At 43.2% G+C, this 13,023-nt stretch overlaps 1 protein-coding gene across 2 annotated transcripts in view; it reads left to right on the forward strand.

Moving 5' to 3' along the window:
* Window positions 1–13,023, forward strand: part of FBXW4 (F-box and WD repeat domain containing 4) — a 192,736-nt gene that overhangs the window by 168,255 nt on the left and 11,458 nt on the right. For both annotated transcript variants that reach the window (XM_040435583.1, XM_040435582.1), the window contains one exon: window positions 2,200–2,340. In XM_040435583.1, coding sequence (XP_040291517.1) covers window positions 2,200–2,340 — 141 coding nt within the window. The remainder of the gene's footprint in view (window positions 1–2,199; window positions 2,341–13,023) is intronic.

The following is a 13,023-nucleotide window of genomic DNA, read 5'->3' on the forward strand; positions in this document are numbered from 1 at the left end:
TGTGGGTATTTACATCCAAATCAGGTGAACGGTGTAGGAATTACAACAGTTTGCATATCTGCCTCTCACACAGGACCAAAAGTAATGGGACAATTGGCTTCTAAGCTGTTCCATGGCCAGGTGTGTTATTCCCTTATTATCCCAATTACAATGAGCAGATAAAAGGTCCAGAGTTCATTTCAAGTGTGCTATTTGTATTTGGAATCTGTTGCTGTCAACTCTCAAGATGAGATCCAAAGAGCTGTCACTATCAGTGAAGCAAGCCATCATTAGGCTGAAAAAACTAAACAAACCCATCAGAGAGATAGCAAAAACATTAGGCGTAGCCAAAACAACTGTTTGGAGCATTCTTAAAAAGAAGGAACGCACCGGTGAGCTCAGCAACACCAAAAGACCCGGAAGACCACGGAAAACAACTGTGGTGGATGACCGAAGAATTATTTCCCTGGTGAAGAAAACACCCTTTACAACAGTTGGCCAGATCAAGAACACTCTCCAGGAGGTAGGTGTATGTGTGTCAAAGTCAACAATCAAGAGAAGACTTCACTAGAGTGAATACAGAGGGTTCACCACAAGATGTAAACTATTGGTGAGCCTCAAAAACAGGAAGGCCAGATTAGAGTTTGCAAAACGACATCTAAAAACGCCTTCACAGTTCTGGAACAACATCCTATGGACAGATGAGACCAAGATCAACTTGTACCAGAGTGATGGGAAGAGAAGAGTATGGAGAAGGAAAGGAACTGCTTATGATCCTAAGCATACCACCTCATCAGTGAAGCATGGTGGTGGTAGTGTCATGGCGTGGGCATGTATGGCTGCCAATGGAACTGGTTCTCTTGTATTGATTGATGATGTAACTGCTGACAAAAGCAGCAGGATGAATTCTGAAGAGTTTCAGGCAATATTATCTTCTCATATTCAGCCAAATGCTTCAGAACTCATTGGGCGGCGCTTCACAGTGCAGATGGACAATGACCCAAAGAATACTGCAAAAGCAGCCAAATAGTTTTTTTAAGGGAAAGAAGTGGAATGTTATGCAATGGCCAAGTCAATCACCGGACCTGAATCCGATTTAAGCATGCATTTCACTTGCTGAAGACAAAACTGAAGGGAAAATGCCCCAAGAACAAGCAGGAACTGAAGACAGTTGCAGTAGAGGCCTGGCAGAGCATCACCAGGGATGAAACCCAGCGTCTGGTGATGTCTATGCGTTCCAGACTTCAGGCTGTAATTGACTGCAAAGGATTTGCAACCAAGTATTAAAAAGTGAAAGTTTGAGTTATGATTATTAATCTGTCCCATTACTTTTGGTCCCTTAACAAGTGGAGGCACATATGCAAACTGTTGTAATTCCTACACTGTTCACCTGATTCGGATGTAAATACCCTCAAATTAAAGCTGACAGTCTGCAGGTAAAGCACATCTTGTTTGTTTCATTTCAAATCCATTGTGGTGGAGTATAGAGGCAATAATGTTAGAATTGTGTCGATGTCCCAATATTTATGGACCTGACTGTATGTGTGTGTATGTATGTATGTATGTGTATATATATATATATATATATATATATATATAATTGCATAGTTCAGGGATGGCCAACTTGCGGCTCTCCAGCTGTTGCAAAACTACAACTCCCAGCATGCCCAGTCTGCCTACAGCTATCAGCCTACAGCAGGGCTTGGTGGGAGTTGTAGTTTTACAACAGCTGGAGAGCCGCAGGTTGGCCAGCCCTGGCATAGTTGGTAAGGTTGAAAAGACACAGGTCCATCAAGTCCAACCTACTGTATATACTTACTGTAAAAACCTCTATGAGGCAGATGGCAATTCTCCCATATTAGATGGCAAATATTTCTTCCCGACTCCAGATATCTAATCAAAATAAATCCCTGGATAAACGTCTCATCTCCAGAAATCTAGTAACCATAACCTGCAATAATTTTGCATAAAAAAAAAATCAACCAGGCCCCTATTGAACTTGTACAATGAATCAACCATCACAACATCATGTGGCTGTCAGCTCCATAGATTCACTGCTCCTGCACCAAAGAATCCTGTCTATGATGATGAAACCATCTTTCCTCTAGACATAGAGGATATCTTCTTGTCATGATTACAGATCCTTATCCCGTTTATTACCTCTGTAGATACATACGTATAGCTATATAGCAGTAACATCTCTACCATGTCTCATTTTAGTGGCCAGCTGATGAACTGCCTTGGGACAGAATTTAAAAGAGGTGCTGGAGTTTTGGATGTCTGCTATGAAACCCCAACCATTTTGTTGTCATGTGGCTATGATACATACATACGATGCTGGGACTTAAGGACAAGCTTCAGGTATTGTCTATATTTTTTGAATTTGGATGATGCATGGATAAACATTCACTAAAGTAACTTAAAGGGAACCTGTCATCAGCTTTATACTGCCCATACTAACGGCAGCATAAAGTAGAGACAGGAGAGTTTATTTCAGCGGTCTGTCATTTAAAAGTTGAAAGTAATTGGTTGCTGAGAACCAACATCACAATCCTTGCAGACTGGGCCTGGAAAAGAGTCACGGCCACCTGAGAAGAGTCATGGCTATAAATGAATTCCTGCTCTTCCTGCTGATGACTGACAGTCTTCTACCTAGTTTTCTCCCTTTCTCTCTAGGAGAGAACTGCCAATCATCAGCAGAGGGGCGAGAGAGCAGGAGATTATGAATAACCAGGACTCTTCTCAGGTAGATTTGACTCTTTTCCAGGCCTGGGCTGCAATGATTATGATGCTGGTTCTCAGCAACCACTTACTTTTAGCTCATGAGTGACACACCGCTGACATCAGCATTTCTGTCACTATTTTATGCTGCCCTCAGTGAGATTAGCATAAAGTTGATGATAGGTTCCCTTTTAGGGGGTTATCCCATGAATAATGTAAAAAATAAAAATCAGACATCATATAGTCCATAAACACAGAAATGAAGTGGCAATTCTGGAGGAGCTGCTCAGCCCCTGACACTGTGGCGTGTCTTTTATTGGGGGAGCAGCCCCACCGCATGTGGACCGCAATAATCGACTAACCCCAGCAAAATATGCATACAATGGAGGACGTCGACGCGGTCCACATGCACCACAAGAGCAAACTACACAGAATGTAGCAAATAAACATATGAAACACAGAGAGGAAATGCACCAAACAGAAATGCTACTGACTATACTGGGAAGTCATACATGCAGGTATTAAAAGCTGAGACTTTCGCCAATATGTTCCAGTCAGGAAGATATCGGAGCCCATCAATGCACCACGTCACGGTCACTCAGCATGGCAAAGGGTCCTAGCCGCTACTCTAACTATGGTGTGAACATGGTCTGGGGGTGATATAATTCAGCACACAGCCAAGCCTCCACACAAAGGCCCAGCATGAATACTGTGGTAGTACAATGTGAATGAGGCCAGGCCGTGAGCCACACCTATGCCAGACCATGTGATGGAAGTTACCAGGTGCAACAGAGTGTCCAAACACACTCAAATCTAACAAGACAAAAACACAGAAATGAAGTGGCAATTCTGGAGGAGCTGCTCAGCCCCTGACACTGTGGCGTGTCTTTTATTGGGGGAGCAGCCCCACCGCATGTGGACCGCAATAATCGACTAACCCCAGCAAAATATGCATACAATGGAGGACGTCGACGCGGTCCACATGCACCACAAGAGCAAACTACACAGAATGTAGCAAATAAACATATGAAACACAGAGAGGAAATGCACCAAACAGAAATGCTACTGACTATACTGGGAAGTCATACATGCAGGTATTAAAAGCTGAGACTTGTCAGTAGCATTTCTGTTTGGTGCATTTCCTCTCTGTGTTTCATATGTTTATTTGCTACATTCTGTGTAGTTTGCTCTTGTGGTGCATGTGGACCGCGTCGACGTCCTCCATTGTATGCATATTTTGCTGGGGTTAGTCGATTATTGCGGTCCACATGCGGTGGGGCTGCTCCCCCAATAAAAGACACGCCACAGTGTCAGGGGCTGAGCAGCTCCTCCAGAATTGCCACTTCATTTCTGTGTTTTTGTCTTGTTAGATTTGAGTGTGTTTGGACACTCTGTTGCACCTGGTAACTTCCATCACATGGTCTGGCATAGGTGTGGCTCACGGCCTGGCCTCATTCACATTGTACTACCACAGTATTCATGCTGGGCCTTTGTGTGGAGGCTTGGCTGTGTGCTGAATTATATCACCCCCAGACCATGTTCACACCATAGTTAGAGTAGCGGCTAGGACCCTTTGCCATGCTGAGTGACCGTGACGTGGTGCATTGATGGGCTCCGATATCTTCCTGACTGGAACATATTGGCGAAAGTCTCAGCTTTTAATACCTGCATGTATGACTTCCCAGTATAGTCAGTAGCATTTCTGTTTGGTGCATTTCCTCTCTGTGTTTCATATCATATAGTCCATGATGATACCTTTCTAATAAAGCTGGAACCATCTCTGTACCTCACATGGGACCAGACATCTCCCCATTAATTTGCTAGATTTATATCAAGCTGACATCTGAAGTGTCTTTTTCCACTGCAGCTCAGGGGGCGTGTCTGTGCTCTCCCTATCACAGCTCTGGAGGCAGTTGAAAGATTAAACTGAGCATGTGCGGCCTTCTCAGTGAGCAGGACAAAGAAATAAGAAATTAAGTGGCACTATACAGATATATTTTACTGAATAACTCAGCAGCTATACAACATTTTTAATTACATGCAATTACAAAAGTATTTAGATCCAGGTGCTGGTTTGAAAACTGTAGAATATTTTTTGTGGGACAACCCCTTTAACCGCCTCCAGACCGCCTAACGCACGGATGCGTCCTGGAGGCGGTCGATTCATTCCTCCTGGACGCATCCATGCGTCATCTCGCGAGACGCGAGATTTCCTGTGAACGCGCGCACACAGGCGCGCGCGTTCACAGGAACTGCAGGTAAGCGAGTGGATCTACAGCCTGCCAGTGGCGATCGTTCGCTGGCAGGCTGTAGATGCGATTTTTTTAACCCCTAACAGGTATATTAGACGCTGTTTTGATAATAGCGTCTAATATACCTGCTACCTGGTCCTCTGGTGGTCCCTTTTGCTTGGATCGACCACCAGAGGACACAGGCAGCTCTGTAATAAGTAGCACCAAGCACCACACTACACCCCCCCCCCCGTCACTTATTAACCCCTGATCACCCCATATAGACTTCCTGATCACCCCCCTGTCATTGATCACCCCCCTGTAAGGCTCCATTCAGACGTCCGTATGTGTTTTACGGATCCATGGATCGGATCCGCAAAACACATACGGACGTCTGAATGGAGCCTTACAGGGGGGTGATCAATGACAGGGGGTGATCACCCTCATATAGACTTCCTGATCACCCCCATGTCATTGATCACCCCCATGTCATTGATCACCCCCCCCTGTAAGTCTCCATTCAGACGTCCGTATGTGTTTTGCGGATCCGATCCGTGGATCCGTAAAACACATACGGACGTCTGAATGGAGCCTTACAGGGGGGTGATCACCCCATATAGTCTCCCTGATCACCCCCCTGTCATTGATCACCCTCTTGTAAGGCTGGCTCCATTCAGAGGTCCGTATGTGTTTTGCGGATCCACTGATCCATGGATCGGATCCGCAAAACACATACGGACGTCTGAATGGAGCCTTACAGGGGGGTGATCAATGACAGGGGGGTGATCACCCCATATAGACTATCTGATCACCCCCCTGTCATTGATCACCCCCCTGTAAGGCTCCATTCAGACGTCCGTATGTGTTTTGCGGATCCGTGGATCCGCAAAACACGGACACAGCGGATCTGCAAAACACATACGGACGTCTGAATGGAGCCTTACAGGGGGGGTGATCAATGACGGGGGGGTGATCACCCCATATAGACTCCCTTTTCACCCCCCTGTCATTGATCACCCCCCTGTAAGGCTCCATTCAGACATTTTTTGGGCACAAGTTAGCGGAAATTGATTTTTTGTTTTTGTTTTTGTTTTTTCTTACAAAGTCTCATATTCCACTAACTTGTGACAAAAAATAAAATCTCACATGAACTCACCATTCCCCTCACGGAATCCAAATGCGTAAAATTTTTTAGACATTTATATTCCAGACTTCTTCTCACGCTTTAGGGCCCCTAAAATGCCAGGGCAGTATAAATACCCCACATGTGACCCCATTTCGGAAAGTAGACACCCCAAGGTATTAGCTGAGGGGCATATTGAGTCCATGAAAGATTGAACTTTTTGTCCCAAGTTAGTGGAAAGGGAGACTTTGTGAGAAAAAACAAAAAAAAATCAATTTCCGCTAACTTGTGCCAAAAAAAACAAATTTCTATGAACTTACCATGCCCCTCATTGAATACCTTGGGGTGTCTTCTTTCCAAAATGGGGTCACATGTGGGGTATTTATACTGCCCTCATATTCCACTAACTTGTGACAAAAAATAAAAACTTCCATGAACTCACTATGCCCATCACGAAATACCTTGGGGTGTCTTCTTTCCAAAATGGGGTCATTTGTGGGGTAGTTATACTGCCCTGGCATTCTAGGGGCCCTAATGTGTGAGAAGTAGTTTGAAATCAAAATGTGTAAAAAATGCCCTGTGAAATCCGAAAGGTGCTCTTTGGAATGTGGGCCCATTTGCCCACCTAGGCTGCAAAAAAGTGTCACACATCTGGTATCGCCGTACTCAGGAGAAGTTGGGGAATGTGTTTTGGGGTGTCTTTTTACATATACCCATGCTGGGTGAGAGTAATATCTCGGCAAAAGACAACTTTTCCCATTTTTTTATACAAAGTTGGCATTTGACCGAGATATTTATGTCACCCAGCATGGGTATATGTAAAATGACACCCCAAAACACATTCCCCAACTTCTCCTGAGTACGGCGATACCAGATGTGTGACACTTTTTTGCAGCCTAGGTGGGCAAAGGGGCCTACATTCCAAAGAGCACCTTTAGGATTTCACAGGGCATTTTTTACACATTTTGATATCAAACTACTTCCCACACATTAGGGCCCCTAAAATGCCAGGGCAGTATAACTACCCCACAAGTGACCCCATTTTGGAAAGAAGACACCCCAAGCCATTTCGTGATGGGCATAGTGAGTTCATGGAAGTTTTTATTTTTTGTCACAAGTTAGTGGAATATGAGACTTTGTAAGGAAAAAAAAAAATCATAATTTTCCGCTAACTTGTGACAAAAAATAAAAAGTTCTATGAACTCACTATGCCCATCAGCGTATACCTTAGGGTGTCTACTTTCCAAAATGGGGTCATTTGTGGGGTTGTTCTACTGTCTGGGCATTGTAGAACCTCAGGAAACATGACAGGTGCTCAGAAAATCAGAGCTGCTTCAAAAAGCGGAAATTCACATTTTTGTACCATAGTTTGTAAACGCTATAACTTTTACCCAAACCATTTTTTTTTTACCCAAACATTTTTTTTTTATCAAAGATTACATGTCTTTGATAAAAAAAATAAAAAATGTTTGGGTAAAAAAAAATGGTTTGGGTAAAAGTTATAGCGTTTACAAACTATGGTACAAAAATTTAGAGAAAAATTTATATATAGATGTCGTTTTTAAAAAAAAAAAATTTACAACTGAAAATGAAAAATGTCATTTTTTTGCTAAAATTTCGTTAAATTTCGATTTAATAACAAAAAAAGTAAAAATGTCAATAGCAATGAAATACCACCAAATGAAAGCTCTATTAGTGAGAAGAAAAGGAGGTAAAATTCATTTGGGTGGTAAGTTGCATGACCGAGCAATAAACGGTGAAAGTAGTGTAGTGCAGAAGTGTAAAAAGTGGTCTGGTCATTAAGGGTGTTTAAGCTAGGGGGGCTGAAGTGGTTAAAGGGAACTTGTACCCATGAAAATGCAGTGCCAACGTGTTATAGAGGAAAAAGGAGCAGAGCAGATTGATATACGGTCCTATGAGAAAATATTCAGTGAAACTTTTTGTATTTATTCATGTAAATCTCTGTTCTTTCTATGCATGGGAGTCCAGTGGGCGGTAATACTCGGTGACTGAGAGCTAGCTCTGTATGTACACGCTGCCCAGTGGACTCTTAAGCCCAGAATGCATAAAATGCAAGGTATATGAAATATTTTCCCTTTTTCAACCTGCTTGGCTCTGTACCATACTGCTTGTAGATTGCATTTCATTTTCATGGTGTCAGGTTCACTTTAATATCATCTTGTCAAAATATATTGATCCTAAATAGTGAGCAAATTACCTGTCCACACATTATGTGTAAGGAGAGAGGGCCTTGTCCACAATGGCTTACAGTCTACACTTGAAGGGGAAAAGAGACAGTAGGCAAAGGTAGAAGCTGCTGATATGGTTGAATAGTGGCAGCAGGGTTATTGCAAGTTGTTGGCTTTTCAGAAGAGGTGAGTTTTCAGGTTATCTAGTCGGTTGGTGTAGCAGGTCCAGATCCATGGAGAAATCTTGGAGCTGATTGTGTGACGAGCAGAGCAAAGAAGGTCTTTTGAAGATCAAACAGGGGAGGTATTGGAAAATTAGGTCAAAGATGTATGGAGGGGACTAGTCGTCCATGGCTTCTATGTCCTTAGTTTAAACTGAATTAATTGGGCAATGGAGAGCCAATGAAAGGAATAGAAGAGGGGACAAGTGAATGGGAAACAAGGGAGAGCCAGATTAACCATCAGCAGAGGATAGATTGGAGGGGCTCACGAGTATTAGATGAGAGACCACAGAAGAGGAGTAGGCTAGACCGTAGATGAGGGCATGCACAAGCATTTTTGTTCACGCAAAGTTGAGGAAAGGGCAGATTCAGTAAATGTTTTTGAGTTGGAGGTGGTAAGAGCTTGGATGTGTGGTTTGAGGACAGAGCAGAGCCAGTTGTTATCCCTAGGCAGTGGACCTAGGAAACTGGAGAAAGCATAGAGCCATTAACTATAACTGAAAGTTCTGGTGGGGAAGGTTGAGTGAAATGGGCTGAAAATGAATTCAGCGTTTGCCATGTTTTAGGAAGTGGGAGGGGAAGTTGAGTCTTTGATGGATATTCAGGAATTCTGGATAGTAGTGAAGTAGTATCTAGGCCATACAGAAAAATTTGACAAGACTTTCCGAAGTGTCTGCAAATATTGCAAGACTTACGGTACTTCGTCTCGCTTCTATCATGTCAATTCGTTTATTGGCATAAATTACTGTATCAAAATACTAAGCTGACCTCGGCTTCTTTAATGAGGCGCAAAGTATTTTGATACAGTAATTCATGGCAATAAATAAATTGACACGTGATAGAAGCGAGATGAAGCAAGTGCAGCGAAATTTGAAGAAACTTCGGAAAGACTATTTTACAGTACGATGGAGCACATGTTATTAACAAAGTTTTTAAAGGAATCGGGTTCGGATACAGCAATCCGAACCCGATTCGATCTACCCCAGTCATCAGCATAGAAGTGCCACTGAAAGCCATGGGACTCCATGAGCTGACCCAGACCAAAGACCGATATGGAGGGAGAAGAGTAGGGGTCCCAGTACAGAGTCAGGAGAGAGATTGCCAGTTAGAGGGTGAGGAGAGAAGGTGGTTTGTGGGTGGGAGACCCTGAATATTCAGTTGGTGTGGTATGAGGAGAGGGCCACGTTTCTGAGATGAAAGTGTTTGTTATAGGAGCGAGCAGTCAACTATGTCGAAGGCAGAGGGAAGATCCAGAAGAAGGACCACAGAGTAAAGTTGTGAAGTTCTGTTCATTAGCACACCATTAGTGACTTTGGTTGGGAGTGGTGGGGTAGAAAGCCAGATTGTAGCTGGTCAAAAAGTGAGTTGGATGAGAGGTGAGAGGGCAGTTTAAGGAAGCCATGGTGTTATAGATGTTTTGAGGCAAATGGGAGTAGTGAGATGAGGCAATAGCTGAAGAAAGAGGATGGGTCAAGGGATGACTTCGTAAGAATGTGTGATATTAGATAATCAAGGATTATACATAGTCGAGCAGCAGTTTCCATTTTAAGTGTATATATATGCAGTGCAGCTTTATGCTTTAAAGTGAATCTACATATAAAATCAAGATCCAAATTTCTTTTTTTAGCATATCTATTGCTCCAGATCCCATGCATAGAAATAAATACATCTAAAACACAACAGTCTAGCTGCCTGCAGATGCCACTAGGGGGAGCTTTGAGACTACATTCTGTGTTATTATTGAGTCCAATGTAGAGATGAGCAAATCAATTCTTATGAATTGATTCATTCATCACACAAAGTCCTTGGGCTGTCCCCACTGGTCAAGAGGCTTCACCCTCCCGCTTGATTGACAGCGACAGACATCTCACCCGGCCCTGTCCATCTTGTGCCTGCAAACACTACGTGCACAGTCACTGGTTCAGCAGCAGCAGAGCCTTTGCGCTTAAGGCGCAAGACTAACAGCTCCGGGGGGGGGGAGCCTTTTGAGCAGCAGGGACAGCCCCTCACTGCGAAAGAATTATGAACGAATCTGGTCTGATGTATAGACAGTGTGCAGTAGCTCCAAAGCTCCCTCTAGCTGCAGGTTGTCAAGGGTTTGGAGTTCTGTATTAGACAAACTGAGCTCTAAATGATTTAAAGATACATTAAGAAATGAATTGCCACAAATGTGTTAAATATATATATATATATATATATATATATATATATATATATATATAGATCCAGAAAAAAGAGCGGCACCCCGATGGATAAAAGCAAGTGAACCCTTTATTCACCCAGGTGGTGCAACGTTTCAGCTCCAAACATGAGCCTTCTTCAAGCTTGAAGAAGGTTCATGTTTGGAGCCGAAACGTTGCACCACCTGGATGAATAAAGGGTTCACTTGCTTTTATCCATCGGGGTGCCGCTCTTTTTTCTGGATCCATTTATCGGGGTAGGAAGTCCATTCCCCTTGGGACGTGCACCCGTACCTTTCCCCTTTTAGCCAGTGCCGCCATTTTTCTTCTATATATATATAAATTCAAGAGTGGATATTCACTTTAAGCTCCGACAGAAGAATACTACAATTGGCCATCTTTAATAAAAAAAGATGGATACTCATGAAAGACTGGTTCTTAGAGCATTGTTCACCTAAGGTGTAAATCTGATACTATCAGTAGTCAACTACGGACAAGAGTTACTACCTGCTCTACTGTAAATGCCATTTGGTCCTCCTGTGGTGATTTTAGGTTAGTTTGGTTTCAATAATCAGGATGCTTCTGATACATGGAGTATCTGTCTGAACTTCCATTTGGTTCTGTATACATGTGTAATGCACCAGGAGTGTACACAGATCTAACTGGGCCCCATAGCAAAACTTAGTATAGGCCCCCTTACACCAGTTTCTCAACATGGGTGCATCAAATGGTTCCAGATATAACGAGCCATAAAGCGCCACTCATCATATTTCTGAGGAATTTACATTTTTCCAATTAAAATGGACAAAGGTTTTAATAAAAAAAATTAAAGTAATGAAAAAAGTTGTCCTCCACTTCATCTGTTTCATCTACCGTAAGTTTTTTTTATGAAAGAGTGAAATGGGTTCTTCTTAAATATTGTGCTCATTCAATAAATACACTGATAAATCTCCTACTTATAGTGAAGTTAGCTTCCTGCAGCCACCTCTAGGGGGAGCTCAGTGCTTCAGAATTTATACAATTACTATTTGCATAATTGGAAACCTTAAAATAAACTCTATGCACTGAGCTCCACCTAGTGGCAGCAGCAAGAAAATGCGGTGGATTATTCTTGGGAAGAGAAGTTGTTCAGCGCAGGGCCCTCCTTCTCCCTGGGCCACATAGCAGTCACGCGGTCTGCTTCCATGGTAGGTACGCCATTGTTTTGCACACAATGCAGGCTTTAGAATGCTAATTGCATTGGAAGACCCAATTAAAAGTAAAATTACACGTAGAACAGTCGTCAGTTTTCAGGGATTTGTGAGTACAATATCTGATTATCCAAGATGTCTTCCCGCAGCCTAACACAAGCTGTATGTGTATATTATCACACCATCCGAGGTCTGAGAAACAGATGAGGGAGTCAAAGGCATCAGAGGAATGAGCAATCACACTCCCACTGCAATTAGAAAATAATTTTAAAATAACTTTTAATTATGGCCACTGGCGAGGCTCCACAGTGGATCTGCTTTGTTGGTGCCTAAGCATGCTTGACATGTCCAGTTCAGAAGCTGGTACATACTGAGAGCATTTGTTCCTTCTTAGGCTAGTTTGATTATATTGAACAGGGTCTGGTGTCTTCATTATTAATCTCATCACAAGATTAATGTCATTTATGAATTTAGAAAATAAAATCCAAAATTTGCATATTCAGTGTCCAGCAGTTTTACCTTCAGTTACATGTGATCTGTAGCCTCATCTTCTTGCAAGTAGGTGGAACAGTTTTATCCATCACAGCACTGAAAATATGACACGTGCTTCCACTGTCAGTATCATGCTCATGAGTACTGCTAGTCCCTGGGGGAGGACTGGCCATAAACCCTGCAGAGAAATTTTCATGGTGGGCTGATGCCCAGGGGGCCGCCCAAGCCCACCTCACTGCCACTGGTCGGATACATAATGACCTGATGGTCTCAGAGGTAATTAACGCTGGGAGGATGAGGTGCTTATGTACCTGGTCGGCAGCCGCAGGTGCCCTTTTGAATTCAGTCATATGGTTGTCCTCAGGATGGTGAATACTGCAGCAGGGCCTGACTACCTGCCGTTCTGCTCGCCCTCGTAGGCCACATGCCACTATATAAGGCAGTGTACAAATGGCACAGGGACACAAGCGTCTCAGGCCGCAGTTCTGGGGCCTTCATCGGAGATGATGACCTGGAACAGAACTCATGTATATTGTGATCCACTGTGGTATTTGGTTCTGCTGGGACAGTATTTAGTGCTGCACTGTGGTCTTCCTATCCCTGCCTACTTAAGTAGGCAAGACCAACACGTGTTGCCCCCTCCTTCTGTCTATAACATGGACCTGCCTATAACATGAGGACCCTTTTAGATTTTTTT

This window comes from Bufo bufo, chromosome 6, assembly GCF_905171765.1.
Source record: "Bufo bufo chromosome 6, aBufBuf1.1, whole genome shotgun sequence".
Taxonomy (NCBI): Eukaryota; Metazoa; Chordata; class Amphibia; order Anura; family Bufonidae; genus Bufo; species Bufo bufo.